Raw genomic sequence first — 16,386 nt, 5'->3', positions numbered from 1 at the left:
TATCTGCTTCATGTCTCAATGTACACTTTACTCCCAGTGTCTGTCTGTGGACTCCGTTACTCCTGTGAAGCCTAGTGTATGCTCCAGGGCAAGCACTTCATCTGCTGCCCTCCACATTGCAACACTTGGCATTTATTATTGACTTTTTAAAAATTGAGGTAATTGTCCTTTTTGTTTGTAGCCCCTCTGCAGATGAGGCTGAACCTTCGTCACTTCTTATTCCATTTTATCCAACAATTTTTACATTAAATTGTTAACAAGACCAGTCTGCTCTGCACCCGAAGCAGATATGCCCCCACCCTCTCTGCCCTCTCCTTCACAACCCATGCAACTATAGTTTTCTCACTTTTACAGTCCAGGTAAAGGGTCCATGATTTCTCCCCACAGCTGCTGTCTGGTCGGCCGTCTGTTTTTAGCACTTTTCCCCCCCAGATTTCCAGCATCCATTGGGATTTTTGGCTCCAATTCTTCCTCAGTTTAGTACTCTTCCACATTTTATCTTACTCTGCAGTTGCGGAGACATCTATTACTAAAATATTTAAAATTTAATGTTACATCTATTGTGGCTTGATGGACTGGGGGGAGAATAATGCATCAGCTGGAGGTGTAAGGCAGACCTGGGGGTTGAAGGATGTGGGTCAACAAATCCAGAATAATCTCTGCTTTTGCTATTCCATCAAATAATCTTTCCGTTAGGTGCATTAACATATTTTTGATGGAATATTACAGTTACATTTTTATTGTAAGCTTGTTGCATTGTAAATGACAGCCTCCAAGCAGTGGTTTGAGAGGGGACTGTTTGTACTTTCAACCTGTGCCGTATATTTTGTGAAGTTTTTTTTTTCAACCTCATTGGGGGAAAAATGGAAGGAAAATGCTCAATTATACAAATGCTTTATAGGTTCTAGTCAGAGACTTATTTATTCCTACAGCATTTTTCTATACTTTAAAAAAATTATTATTTAGCCCATCAATGATTATATTTGACATTAGAATCAAGCAAATACTGTAAATTGTTCCTAGATGAAAATTGATTTTTTTCTCTCCAGATCCTTGTGTGTGCTTTCTAATAGAGTCTGCGCTGTGTTTTAAAAATACTTGCTGTTGTTCATAATGCAATTGTTTAATTAGATCCAATGCAGGGCATCCCAGTGACTGAAGATCTCTACTCCATCTTCAGCAAGGAGAAAGAGCATGAAGCTTTGCACAAAAGGAATTACAGGAGCCACCAGGAGCAGATCAACTTCCTCTTGCAAAATTACATGAAACTGCTATTACCTGACTCTGAGAAATTCCACGGCGGCTGGTCTCTGATAGACTGTGACCCAAGGTCTGTAATCACAGAATACACCCACCGGCACTTTTGGTTCACTTTGAGAAATGAAATATTGATGAATTGCAACCTGTCGTTCTTGATGAGATGTAGAAACGAGAAGCACAGCAATCTAAACCTGTTTAATCTACACAGCACTGAAAGTTGACTTTTGGATGGTTGGAAGTGACCTTCAGCTCTATCACTTGGTCTTGCTGTGTGCTTGGAACAATATTGAGGATGGGTTATCTCCTGAAAAGAGAGGTGCTGAAAAGATTTTGGTGAATCTTGAGGGTGAAATGTATTAGTTTTTTTTTAAATGAAAATAAGAATTTTGGACATGTCTAGTTTATGAGCCAAGTAGTCCTACTGAGATTCCAGGAGAAACTTTTTCCCCGCACTGCAATTTTGTTTCCTCACCCATGAAATTGAAGGAGCAACTTTCAAATCCTTTGCATATCAAATATAGTGAATAGTTTTTGATGATTTGAGTGTTAACAATCCACGAAGATTTTTATCTTTAGTAGGTAAATCTGTCCTGTGTACATTGACCCACCTTCTTAGGGACCACAGCACAGACATGAGCTCTTTGGATCTCCTTGCCCATATTCATGCCCACCCTTTGCTCATCTGCACCAATCCTGCCTGGGAGATTACCCTCCTAGATGACGCCGGGACGAGATTCTTCCGACCACTTGTGGCTGGGAGACATTGATGCGCAGTTTGAGAGGGAGAGTTGGAGAGAAAAATCAGTAGGGGAAGGGAAAGAAGGGGGAGGGAGTTCCCTGAAATGAGGACAATCAGTGTTGTAATTTTATGTCGAGTGAATTTTTTTTTCAACCTGTGAGGATTTCTGATTTGTTTCGGATATTCTCGTTTTTCCTAAATTTTATAAAAATTGGATAAATGAGGATTTTGGAGAATCTGATTTTGGTTAATCAGAGTTGTACTGTATTTTTGGATGTGAAATATTAATGTTAATAAAAATATTGAAAAAATTTATAAATATGGAATTTGTTACCACTGACAGCTGGGCAGATCAAGTCATTGGTATATTTAAAGCAGAAGTAGATTAGTAAAGGCAACAGAGGTTATGGGGCAAAGGCAAGAAAATGGGGTAGAGCACATCAGCCGTGATTTGAATGGTAGAGCTGATTCTATGGGCCGAATGGCGTAAGTCTGCTGCTATCTCGTAGGGTCTGATGAAGAACCTCTATAAAAACATTTATTTGGTTATTTTTAATGAAAAGCTTGAGCCATTAGTGCAATTTTGGCCCTGCTTTTACATGCACTTGGAATGGATCTCAGCAGCTAAGGGGAGGTGTCAGGGCAGGAACAGGTCTCTGGTGTTAATCTTTCCCTCTCAGCGGACACTTTAGTGAGTGTTAATGACGGTGTTGCTGTCCGCTGGTCTGGAAGGAGCCCCATCTGAAGCAAGTAGTTTGGGGGATAAAGGTGGGGTTCCATTGCCCCTTTGGCCAATGGAAATATTCACTCTCAGATAAGAAGAATTGATTTATTTTAGGTGTTATTTATGAATGAAAGCAAGTATATAATTTTTAAAATTCTAATTTGAATACTCCTGCTGTGAGCTATCTTCCAGAGCATTCACAAAGCCAAATGAATGTGTTTAAAAAAAAAGCCTTATATTTCGCGTTTGAATTAATTTGTATTGCTTGAAAATTATTCTTTTGCAGCCTCATTGACGCTACCCACAGAGATGTTGACGTGCTCCTCCTCCTCTCTAATTCTGCCTACTATGTTGCATAGTAAGTCGATCTCCAGCTTTGTTGAAATTCATTCATTGCTTCCAGTTGCTGTTAAAATCCAAAAATGACTGAACTGCACCGAGCGATATTGTTCCGTGGTTCCCTTGTGCATTTCGTGAGCTTCTAAACCTGCACATTCTTTCTCTTGGCAGCTACGATGACGAAGTTGACAAAGTGAACCAGTATCAGAGGCTGAGCTTGGAGGATTTGGAGAGAATTGAAATTGGTATGTTAGGTTTGAAATTGGCTGATTCTCACTGGGGTTTTTTTTGTGAGGGATGTATAAATATTTAGCAATTTCCAGTATTTCAGTTCCCTTCCATTGGCAAGCAGCTTAACTCTCCAATCTTGATGGGAAGGGGGGAGAATAAAATGGAGATACTATCTATGCCAGTGTTTAGGACAACTCTGTATAGGAACCTCCAGTTAAAATGTAGGTTTTGTATATGACCCCCCCCACACAAAAAAAATCTGAAATTTACTGCTGACCAGTGGATGCTGTTAAAAGCAAATCACAATATTTCAATACCAAATTACTCTGTAAAGTTTTAATGTTATGAGCAAATTTTTAAAATCTCCACCGTCAGCTCCTGCAATAACCATTTAAAGCCTGGCGTCAGTCGGACTGGGCGGATGGACCCAGCAGGAGGAATGCTGATATAACTAACAGGATAGGCTCAAGATTGCATCGGAGCTGGCGGGAAGATGGCAGTGGTGTTGAGACAAGGGTCAAGGGTCAGATTTTAGACCCAGCGAATAAGACGACCCCATTTTAAGGTGACTTTTTAAAAGTTTTGGGTATTGTCCTATACACCAGCATTTAATGTGAATTGGTGCATGATCCTTTGGACGAAGGGCTGGAGATCCTATTTCCCATCTCTGACTTGCCTGTTTGCTGGTCCTTGGAGTCAAGGAGTTGAATTGCATAAACACAGGCCCTTTGGCCCACTATACCCATGTTGAATATCATGCAAAATTCTATTATTCTGACCTGAATGCATTTATTCCACATCCCTCTATGCTTTGCTCTTTCAAGTCCCAGTTCAGATGCCTCATACTGTGACCAATTCTTCCTCCTCCACCACCTCTAACTGTTCATTTGAGACACCAACTACTCTGTGAAAACACATCCCTCAGGTCCCCTTTAAACCTCCTCCCTCTTCCATGTTTAGACTACAGACTCAGGCTGTTATCTAATTTCTGCCTCTCAATTTCGTACACATCCATCAGATTAAATCACAGCCTCATTTTCTTCAACTTAAAAAAAGATCCAGCCATTCTGATCTCTCCCTTGCAACTCAACCCTTCCAAACCAAGCAACATCCTTGTGAATCTTTTAGGTACCCTTTCTAGCTTAACTGCAACCAAGCACAAGAAACAAACCAACACTCCTGATCAACTTTGAGAGCTCCATTGAAATTGAAATTTCTTCCATTGAAATTGCCATCCCCACAAATCCATCAAATAAATTCCCAGACTCATTTCCACAGAGCAAGGGTAATCTATGAATGCTTCAGAAGACTTTCCCGGACACACTTCACAAATTATGAGACGATTGACTCCCCTGTCTACTCCAAGCACTAAGTTACTATGAAGCTTCAGGTTTTATTCTGGCAAGACTATTTTAAGACTGGGAGGATGTTATTGCAAGATAATTGATGGTTTTGTGAATAATTAGAAACTGCATTGATGAAACTACAGTTTTGTTCATGGCTTCTTTTAAACGAAGGACCCGAGCCCACTTTTTTTGGGAAGCCCAAGTTTAATTGTATGAGACTCCATTACAATCACAATGGAAATAGTGGATACTTTCACACATTGAGAGCTGTGACTCGAAACCCTGAGGAGGATGGGAAAGGTAAGGCTCTTCCATTTCAAAGTAATTGCTGTTCAGCTGGTTTCATTGTTTATTGTTGTGGTGTCAGCTGTGTGTGTGAGTTTTGGGAACTTGTGCAAGTCAAAAGTGTTTTGTTCACCATTCCTAATTACACATCATTCTGTAGAAGACTGAACATTACAATAACTCCCTCTCCCCCTTGGGCATTTAATTCTTTGGCTTGGCTTCGCGGACGAAGATTTATGGAGGGTGTAAATGTCCACGTCAGCTGCAGGCTCGTTTGTGGCTGACAAGTCCGATGCGGGACAGGCAGACACGGTTGCAGTGGTTGCAGGGGAAAATTGGTGGGTTGAGGTTGGGTGTTGGGTTTTTCCTCCTTTGTCTTTTGTCAGTGAGGTGGGCTCTGCGGTCTTCTTCAAAGGAGGTTGCTGCCCGCATCGGGCATTTAATTAAAATGCAATTAAATGCAGTTCTACAGCAGACATAAACTAAAGTTCTTAGAGTTTTATGAATGCTTGAGATGCTGATGCCTAAGGTTAAATTTTTGTCAGGTTTTCCACTCAGTGGCCTCAGGAGGGTGGATGTCAACCCCCTCCCCATGGACCTCCTCCCGTACCAGACCATTCAGAATCCTTAGTAATGTTTTAAATGTAGTGAGATAAACTACTCGCAAAATTAAAATTAACCTTTAAATTACAATATCATATGTAAAGCAGTAGTGAGAACAACCACCAATGCCTGTAGCGCGTGCAGATGGAAACACGTGATTCGAAGCGTCGTCGTAATTGGGTAATAATGATAGTTCTGACCGGACGGAGCGCATTAGAAGGTTCAAAAAGTAAATGAGCATTGAGTTTTAGCCTCGTAGGTACATTAATACATGTAAGCTGGGCTTACGAAAAATATTTTTGTTGTTACAACTAACTACAGGGATATTTTTATAAAAAATAAAACACTGCACAAAAATTTTATAGACAGTCATTTTGGTGTCTGATGGTGGTCTGCACCCCCCCTCCCCCCTCCCCCCCAGTGATGCCACTGTTTCCACTAATATTGACTAAAAATATCAGATCCCAGCAACCCTAAATTTGTAACTGTTTAATCAAATTGTGTATTTTAGTAACAATAGCTTTGGCTCACAACTAATGTTGAGAACTTTATGATCTTAACATCACTCCTTGACAGCCTCCCCCCCTCCCTGCTGATATCCTCACTTATTTTAATGATGTGAGAGAGATCTGGATTGGTAGCATTCTTGATTAAGGGTAAAGTTCATGAATTCACGGCTCTCCTGCACAGGCTGAGAGTTCAGATGCCAGCATGGAGTGGCAGCTCCATCTGCCTTCCAATCGCCTGCACAGCGATGTCAAGAATTAATCAAGATTAATTTGTTGTCCTATAATAAAGCAGAAAATGTGATAGCACAAGAAATTTCCTTTAGTCTACCTTAAGCCAGAGAAAGATACGCTGTCAGTAAAAACTTCCCAACGCCCCTTACAGTCAGACAAAGAGAAGTAGAGTCCCCCAGTCCATATCTATAGCTTCACTTCCAGGCACAGAGTCTTCAGTCCAAACCAAGAGCAACCCACATGCACACCTGACACAATCAGGAAGCCTCTGGCGCCCTCTCGCATCCCAGTTAGTCTCGAGCCTGTATCCAGCAGTCTACGGCCTGGTGTGAGTCCTTCGACTGCCATTGCCAGCAGCTCGCCTCTCGTGTGTTCTTCAGCCAGAGAGCCCCTGGTTGGTCTGCCGCCGTGATCACTGTCCCATGGGTCATCTCCTCTGCTTCTCCTTCTCGAATGGTGGATGCTCTCCCCATTTTCTGGTGCCCTGCACCAGCCTTCTCCTGCCCCAGAGTCTGTAACCCCTCGTGGCCACAGCCGATTGTAGGCGCTGCCATCTTGGGCCAAACCTTGCATTTGTGGGAGTTAAAAAAATAAACCACCTCGTTGAACCGGCTGCTTAAAGCCTGTACGAAGCTGATGGCATTTGGGGGTGTTTGGACCCCACAGGGAGCACCGAGACCTTGCTCCCCACTCTCCGCGGGTCTTCATCAGTAGCACCACTGATGATAGGCCAACTCCAGCTGCGTGGCCATTTTTATTGAGTGAATTTGTGTTCTTGGACTACGTGGATTGCATTTTTTCATCTGTACATGTGATATGAGCATTTATCTTGGCTGAGGATGCAAGAAGTGGAGCATGGGAAACTGCTCCTTTTTTCCCTGGCCTAGAGAGTTTATTGCAGAATTCCTGTCCACTGCTGCTCTTGTCCACACAGGGACATTGGATGAGGCCAGGCTCACTTGGGCCTCTGTGAGAAACTACAGTTGCGCAAGTCAGACTGGGTGAAAAGAGATGCTCTGTGTTTCTCACCTGAACTGATTACATGTTCTATAATTTCCGCTTCGTGTATTGAGACGTCAAATTCACTGAGATGAGTTTTCATTTTGTGAAGCAAAGATTTCTGTCCATCCACCTAGAACTGTCGCTGCTCACACTGTGTATGAATGATGTACGGTTGGGAAAGACATTGCTTGGCGGGCTAGAAATCAATGCTTTTGTAAAGAACAGGGTGATGCTCATTGTCTTTAATTGATTTGCAGACACCCTTCAGTGCATTGCAGAGATGCTTCAGCTTACAAAGCAGGGACTAGGAATACATGTGCCAATTTTGGAGAAAAAGTTGGAAAGGTGAGGCATTCTCTACCCTGCTCGAGTTGCCTGTTTTAATGGGCAGTTGCACAGCAGGAAAATGGGCTAATTTGAAGTGCCTCTGTGTTTTTGGTCCGGAAAGAGTGACCTGCTGAACGTTCATCATAGTTAATAAAAAGGGAAAGAGTTTTATTTTTTGGAAAGTGTAACTGGATAATGGGCATATCCACTCACAATTTACCTGTGCAAATATAAAGCAACATAACCAATGTTTCAGGCTTGAGCCCTTCATCGAGGTGTGAGCAAAATTTAGGGAGGTGACTGAACAAAATGGTTGGGGGGTGGGGGGACAACCCAGTCCCACAGGCAAGAGCTAATAGATGGATAAGGGAGGGAGTGCACACCACCAGTTTGATAAAAAATAATTAACAAATTTTTAAACAAGATCTTCATTAATTTTGTCAGGAGCTCTTTACAGTAAAATATGGTCCTCGATGCCTCTCTCTGGTGGACCCTTGTAACGGGTATGCACCTTGTCACTGTTCTCTGTTCAGAGGAAGCATTTTTATTCTGTTCTCAAGGCAAGGCTACTCGTATCTCATTGACATGTCTCTTAATATTTTTTCCAATCTGAATGATCACAGCTATAACTTCTGATTTTATGATACCATTTTATGAATATCAAGTATTTATTTCTGGTTAGCTTTTTTTTCTGTAGTAATTGGTGCCCACTGTTAGCATCAGGAACATTGGTCGGCCCATCTGGCCTTTCGAGCCTGCTCTGCCATTCGATAAGATCATGACTGATCTGACTGTGGATTCAACTCCACCTACCTGCCTTTTCCCTATGACCCATGGATAGTTCCCCTACAATGCAAAGCACTCAGTGTATAATCATCTGAATCTACTTTTTTTATCCATTCATCTTGATTTCAATTCCACTTTGTACATTGTCAAATAAGTCAGTTAACAGCAATCCAAATCCACCCCCCCCCTCCTTAATGAGTTTTCATTATTCATTCCAAAGTGCAATACTAACCATTCTCCACTGAAGCCTCAATGCTACTTAGATAACGTGTCTCCATCTTCTTATCAACCGCTCTCAAACATTCTATCCAAATTCTTCATATGAACTGAAACATTTTCATCAAATCTCTGAAAGACACCACTGCCATTAGATCTGAAATGCCCATTCTACACTTGATCTGATCCTGATGGTTTGTCTTCTGTGTTCCTCTGTCTACATGCTCCTTGACAACTTCCTTAATATCTGTGTTTCTGCTATATGTATCAAGTTCTTAAAATATCATGTAAACAATATTGTCCATACTTTTCCTATTCTGTCTGTTTTCCTTTAGCTCTCCACCCCTTTCCCTCTCCATTCAGTCTTTCCCCCACCATTTGCTGGTGTGCACTCCCTCCCTTATCCATCTATTAGCTCTTGCTTGTGGGACTGGGCCGTTCCGCCCCCCCCCCCCAACCATTTTGTTCAGTCGCCTGCCTAAAGTTTGCTCACACCTCGATGAAGGGCTCAAGCCTGAAACATTGGTTATGTTGCTTTATATTTGCTATATAGAGTACACTGTTTGATCTGCTGGGTTTCCCCAGCTTTGTTCTCTCTCTTCAATCACGGTGTCGACAGATTTCCGTGTTTCACTTTGGTCCACATGCTTGCTCAGCATTTTCTTTGCAAGTTTTTGGGAGGATACAAAGAGGTCTGGAGATGACAAAGGAAAGGGTTGTGCAGTCGAGGGAGTCCTGCTCTACAGTGACAGCTGTGCTGGACCCATTCCACATGGAAAGAAGTGGAAAACATTATCTCCTGAAACCACAATTATTAATGTTTACAGAATGTGTGGGTAAATTTCTGGCCATCCAATGTAGCAGATGTCTGGATTCCAAGGAGTAGGGGAATATTCCACCAACTGGCACTGCATTCCTTGGAATTCATAGTTTAAGAAATTAATGTACAGGATTCTTATGTAAACTAGAGTGATATTTCCATCATTCTGGGAAACTTGGATGAAGGGAATAGCCAAAAATATGCAGCCAGCTCTTTCAGAATTAAAGTTTGGAAACTGAAGGTCAAAGAAATTTGGAATTCCTTCTGTCAGGGACCATTGTTTAGTCAGTTGTTAAACTTAAATCTGAGGTTGACAACCAGAGAAGTTATGTGATGTGATTAGCCATGATTTATTCTCTATTCATTGCTTATAAACTCATTGGCTGAAAACTCAATGCCATGAAGGTAACTTCCCCGGCCAAGTTCCAATTTGGAATCAAAAGTGTAGCTTTCAGTGTTTGATGTTTGTCTGTATTTCTGAGTTTTGCTGCATTTTGGAGTCTTAATCTTAATGTGAAATTGTGCCAGGTAATGTCTGGCAGGATGACTGACCATTAGTTTTATGGATGGGAAACTCATGTTCTCGATGCTTCACATTACTTTTTCAGGCCAAAACATCCTGCCCTATCACCCCAATCCTTCCACACTTTGGTGTTAGATTATGGATCTGGACAGAAGTCATTGTAAAATCATCCCGTTGATTTTTATCCAGTTCAAATGTGAATGCTTGGCTCATTGATTTCTAGCTAGTAATTGATCCAAGCTAAGGCAATTGTCTTTCTATTACAGAAGATACAAATGAGCTCATCTTAACACAGCTCAGACCACCACACAAAACCCCCTCCCCTCTGTCAACTCCCTCTGCACTTCCCGCTGCCTCAGAGAAGCAGACAAAATATTAAGACTCATCCTCTCTTCCCTTCCCCCATCGGGAAGAAGGTTACAGAGTGTGACATCCATCAGGCACATCCAAATTCAAGGACAATTTCCTCATGCTGTTGTCCGACCCTTGAATGCACATCATGTCAGTAAGATAATGTTGCCTTTGCTCCATGCCAACTCTGTGCATTGATTTTGTTGCTGTTCACTGTATGGGTTGACTCGCTGGGCTGCTTACAAAGTACATTTTCTCCTGAAAAGTGATGCCGAGGCTTTAAAACTTAAAAGTTGGAAAAGTTTGCTTCATCATAATGTTTAGCAAGGCTTCTTTTCATTAAGATTCTCATCTGCTTTTTTAAAGTCCATCTGTTGAGTCACAACTCCCTATTTCTTTCTGCACTCTACGCCAACCCTTTAACCACCCAGTACCTTCATTCACCTTCTGACCTCCTGCAGATAAGATTTTAATCTTGCCTCCACTGGCTGTGTTGCTTTCAGCCTTAACTTCAAATTTTGTTTGATAATAGTTCTGTGAAGCATCTTGGGACATTTTACTTCATTCGAACTAATGTAAAAAGTGTCAATCAGTGAGACTAAACTGCATTTTCTACAAATTTCTGGCTCACCTTGTAGTTAATGGGTCACTATTTTGAAGTTTTGTGCTTTTTGATATCAATTAATATATCATCTGGGTAATTTGAAATAGTGACTTAAATGTACATTAGCAGTTGGTCATGTTTTATATGCCTAAGGATTTTAACTTTACTCTTGCTGATAACCAGGTAGGAGTTGAAGTTTGTCCATGTGTACTGTCTCTGATTTTGGGGTCATTAAATTTACACATACAGTAACAGGCCTTTTTGGCCCACGAGCCCATGCCACCCAAATACTGTGCACCCAATTGATCTACAACCCTGGTACGTTTTTGAACAGTGGGAGGAAGTCAGAGTACCTACAGGAAACCCATGCGAATACAGGGCAGTATATTGACTCATTACAGCGCGGGATGGAACCTCAGTCTTGATTGCCGGCACCGAAGAAGTGTTATGCTGACTGCTCCTCCCACTTGGAGAAGTAAGGTTTTGAAATTAGCAGGGATATGTAGGGACAGAAATTTACCTGGGGGGTCTTTCAATTCGTGCTTCCAGAAGGACCTTGCAACCCAGCTCCCCTCCCGAATTATAACGGTGAAGGTTCCATTATTGTCATGTAATAATAGCATCAGCACTCAGTTGATATTGTGTATTGGTCACGGCCTGAAGAGCTTCCAGAACCTATTCTTAATTTGAACCTTGTTCTTTATTTTATTTGGAATACCCTCTTGGATCATTCTTTTACAGTATATGCTCCATAATTGATCTCTTTAGTGGAGTTGGGAAGTGTGACATTTTACAGCAAATTCTGAGATAGAAGTTAAAAACATGGTCTCTACCTGATGAATTGACGTTTTGTTCTGGATTCTCTACTACGTCCTTCATCGTGACATTTTACATATGACTCTAAGTGACATTTTACTTAAAACTCTTGTTACATGTGAGAAGAAATTGGAGCCTGAAAAGTGATGGCCAGGCTTTAAAATTTTAAATAGTTTAAAGTAAAATGTCACTTAGTGTCATCTGTAAAATGTAACGATGAAGTTGTTTCTAGGACAACCTCTATTCTTGGTTTTCATTGTCCCCAACTCATAAATACTTAGAAAATGCGCTGGTCTCGAAATTTTACTCAAAGATCATATACTCTTGAGTGTCCCTGGGAATTGTGGCAGTTTTTAATATCAAGTACAAATTGCTAATTTTATTATTTTTGATGATCGGGTGCATTTTGTGAGTAAATTATTTTAATGATAGCATTTCATAGTCACTGATTTTGAAATTTTACATTTGTAGAGAGGTGAGTTTTGATCTATGGAGCCATGGTGTAACAACATCAAAAGCAGAGCACTGGACAGATGGTTTTCATCTTTCTGAACGAAGGGTGAACCCGTCAGCAGTAGGAACAGACACTTTGTACACGTAAAAGCAGACCGGACAGATGGTTTTCCTCTTTCTGAACGAAGGGTGACCCCGTCAGCAGTAGGAACAGACACTTTGTACACGTAAAAGCAGACCGGACAGATGGTTTTCCTCTTTCTGAACGAAGGGTGAACCCGTCAGCAGTAGGAACAGACACTTTGTACACGTAAAAGCAGACCGGACAGATGGTTTTCCTCTTTCTGAACGAAGGGTGACCCCGTCAGCAGTAGGAACAGACACTTTGAACACGTAAAAGCAGACTGGACAGATAGTTTTCCTCTTTCTGAACGAAGGGTGACCCCGTCAGCAGTAGGAACAGACACTTTGAACACGTAAAAGCAGACCGGACAGATGGTGTTCATCTTTCTGATCTCAGTTTCCACTAATGATAAGCCAAGATATCAAAATAAAACCCACTTCTTTAATTGGCATATTTGAGAATTGAGCTTTGAGAATATTTCACTATTTAATTTAGCATCTGATTTGATTCTCTTCTCACTAAATAAATACTGAGTTATGAGATTCCTCTGCGGGTAAGTGTATCAGGTGGGAATGAAGTGAGGATTTGGTTATCTTTTCCAGTAAAAATAACCTGCTTGGGAAATGCATCAAGTTTCAGGTCTCACAGGTTGCACCAGTAATTTTTCAAGAGGGTTACTTTTCAGTTCCTTAGAAACATGTTGTCCTGAAAGGTAGAAAGTATTACAGAACAGCAATGTTTAATGCCAGTCACTCCTTAAAGCCAAGGTGAGGCACTTTCTCAGTTTATTGCCAAGTTGACAACTACCTTAAGCAGACATTTGACAGGTTGACCATGTTGTTTAATTATTCCTCACTTGGAAATAGCTCGATTCAGCAGGTCTCACTGGTTGCACCAGTAATTTCCTCTAACTCACAGCTGAAAGAGGTTGGATGCTAATGCTGTACAAAGTATTTCAATCAGCATTTACACTAGTTTTCTCTTGGGTTCAAGTAATGAAGCATTTAATTATTTTTAAGTAATACACAATTCGTACATCACTGTTACAGGGACCAGCAACCGGGGTTAGAATGTGGGTTTTCTCCAGGGGCTCCAGTTTCCTCCCACCATTCAAAACATTCCAGAAGTTGTAAGTCAATTGGGTGTAATTGGGCAGCACAGCCTTGTGCCTGTTACCGTGCAAAAACGGCCTGTTACCGTGCAAAATATCTAAATTTAATATTAAAAAATAATTAAAACTTCTCAAAGGCAAGTAAATGAATTCAACGTTATTTTGCAGGAAACGCAGTAAACCACATGAAGACATCCTTGGTATCCAATCTAAAAGTCAGTCTTCAAGCAATACAAGCCTAACCCAAGGCAAGAACTTCCTTATTAACAAGTTTTCCTCCCTTAACCAGAAAGTAAAGCAAACCAAATCAAATGTGACTATTGGAAATTTGCGCAAACTTGGCAACTTCTCAAAGCCAGATGTGAAGGTTAATTTCTTAAAACCAAATCTGCGGGTGAATCTGTGGAAATCGGACAGTAGTCTGGGCAGCTCGGACTCCCCTGCACCAGTGACTAAAGAGGAAACGGATTCAGATATTGAGATCTCTTCTGACACAGGCTCTTACGAATCTGATGGCTTTCTTTCCAATTCCAAATCGGATGAAGATTGCCAGCTCTCAGACTCTGAAGGTGTAGGGCAGTGCGACTACGTGCTTCCCAGCTGTGGTATTGTTGCCACAGGACCTCATTCACGGTTAGGCAGTCGATCACATTCAATTGGCAGCACCGATTTTAGTACTTCACATAATGCTTCAGAAACCCACTCAACTCAGAACAATCCTGAACTCACAGCTGAAGTCACTATTAATGTCCCACCTTTCGACAAGGCACCAACAGATGGTGAAGATGTTCTTGTTGATTTCAACACTCCTATCGATGCCTACTGCCACCAGTTTGTCGAAGATGCACAGCATAAATCGCTGGAAGGTTGTGTTGCACATCTTGTTTTGCAGCAAAATCAAGGCAAGAGTGGCTTACAATCACCGTTTAACATTAAACCAGAAGTAACTGAGATGCATTTATCAAGACCCTCGAAGCTGGAGGTATCCTCAGCGACCTCTATTCTACCTTTCCTTTCAGTGGAACCGATAGGTGACAATTCTGCCTGTACGTCCAATCTACCTGACGGGGAGGTGGGGTTACGCACAACTCCTTCCCAGCCAGATGATGTAGGCAGCAGGGCTGTTTCACCATTTGCTAAGATTCGAAGTTCAATGGTCCAAGTGGCAAGCATGACCCAGGCAGGACTGATCCAGGGGGTAAATTTTGCAGTGGCAAAAGTCCAGCGCACCCCTGAAAATCTAACGGAAGATCAACACCCCCAGCTGAAAGATATGTTTTCTCAGTGCCAGACAAGGATAATCCAGATTTAGCTCTGATCTTTGTAACTTTGACTAAAGGAAATATTTTAAATTATGATCCAAGACCAGAAGTCCTTTAAAAAAAAATAAACTGTATATATCTGCAGTTTTATATAGTCTTTAACAAATAATGATGGAATTTGAGCTTTTCAGACAACCTGGGTAATGGATCTTTTCAGCTACTGGAGCACTGACTACTGAGGCCAATGTGCAATATTAATTATTGTAGTACGTATTAGGCAGGTGGCAATGTTATCCCAGTTAATGACAATAGGCCCAAACCTGCCTTGTTCCAGCTAGTTTTATCCAAGTAGCCAGGAGTTGTGCACATTGCCATTCCACAGACTTTAGGAGTTCACTGTCAGCTGGCGTTAAAGTGAAGTGTAATAGTTGGTGGATAATGAGCTGCATTTTTGCCCTTTTTGTCTTAACTGATGACGACTTACAAAGCCTTCAAATGAACGAAATACTTAAAAAAAAAATTCATTTTATGGATCTCCCTGTGCAGCTCGAGTCTCATTGGAAAGGCTTGAATATCACATGGTCATTTCACAGGTAAAAGCATTCTAGAAAGCTGAACTTTAAGTATTTTCCAATCTCTTAAGAGACAAGATAATCATTAAAGTTAAGATGTATGTGGTGAGGGTGCCTGAGAAAAGTTTGACTAGAATCTGATATAGCATTAGTACAATCCTATAGATAGTACCCCTGGTTTTTCATAAATGTTCTGTAGCTTGACTGTAAACATACCTAATCTCATGCAGGTTCCTCATGGTCTTAACTGTGCCCCAATATCAGCATTAATGCGAGAGAATTTCTAGGTAAATTGTCCATTCTTGTTTTAAAAAAAAACATTTGGTATTGTAACTTAAATGTTTTAATGTTTATTTATTCATGTTTTGTCACTGTGGTTTTGTTGGTGTTTAAAATGCACATGCTACAAAAGTAGATATGCTCCAGTGTATTTTAAGAGGAGGGATGAACATTATTTTAATAAAAAAGTTGAAGCGATCTATTGTTTTCCTAATTTTGTGCATATCACAGCAAACCATTTTGGCTAACCACAATCTCTCACCCCCTCCCCACAATCTGCCAAAATATTATTCGATTTTCTTACAGAAACTACTGCACATTTCAATCATGGCAACACGAATCGGCTGAAGCAGGTACAGACAGTACTTTGGGTGACTAATGACAATGCAAAAACACTGCCATCTCTTCCATGTTCGAGGTGAAGATTATTTCCTCACTGCTGATGTCAGCTATTAGAAGTACTCACCAGCCATTTTGAAATTGTATGTTTAATTTTCTTAATTAAAAAAAAAATTGTTGATACTGCAGTTACAGGCACTTCCGGCCCCTACTGCCCAAATACATTCATAGCATCAATTTCTGATACCATATTTTAAAATATCTGGTATGTATTTTTAAAATGTATTTATTAAAGTTTCCCAGGTGGATGCCCAGACGAACACAGGGAGAACAAACTGACAGCAGGTCGCTGGCGTTAAAATGAAGTGTAATAGTTGGTGGATTAAAATAGCATTGCAATTAGTGCGACGCCAACTGTTTAATTCTGAAGCCTCGACTTCAATTGCCCACCCCCCCCTCCCCCGTACCAGTCAGAGCCCAAGTGAAAGTCGATTCACCGGGAAATGGGAAAAAAATTCATGCTTTTAATGAAGG

General features: G+C 41.1%; 1 protein-coding gene across 5 annotated transcripts in view; it reads left to right on the top strand.

Moving 5' to 3' along the window:
• The window catches only part of inpp5f (inositol polyphosphate-5-phosphatase F), a 153,380-nt gene extending 137,569 nt beyond the window's left edge, over positions 1 to 15,811 (top strand). For all 5 annotated transcript variants that reach the window (XM_069899864.1, XM_069899863.1, XM_069899865.1 and 2 more), the window contains 6 exons: positions 1,132 to 1,330; positions 3,010 to 3,081; positions 3,234 to 3,307; positions 4,811 to 4,939; positions 7,527 to 7,614; positions 13,569 to 15,811. In XM_069899864.1, the coding sequence (XP_069755965.1) occupies positions 1,132 to 1,330; positions 3,010 to 3,081; positions 3,234 to 3,307; positions 4,811 to 4,939; positions 7,527 to 7,614; positions 13,569 to 14,712 (1,706 nt within the window). In that variant the 3' untranslated portion in view covers positions 14,713 to 15,811. The remainder of the gene's footprint in view (positions 1 to 1,131; positions 1,331 to 3,009; positions 3,082 to 3,233; positions 3,308 to 4,810; positions 4,940 to 7,526; positions 7,615 to 13,568) is intronic.
• Positions 15,812 to 16,386: the final 575 nt, after the last annotated feature.

This window comes from Narcine bancroftii, chromosome 10 (assembly GCF_036971445.1).
Source record: "Narcine bancroftii isolate sNarBan1 chromosome 10, sNarBan1.hap1, whole genome shotgun sequence".
NCBI classification, from domain to species: Eukaryota; Metazoa; Chordata; class Chondrichthyes; order Torpediniformes; family Narcinidae; genus Narcine; species Narcine bancroftii.
This window is presented reverse-complemented; position numbering and strand designations above follow the sequence as displayed.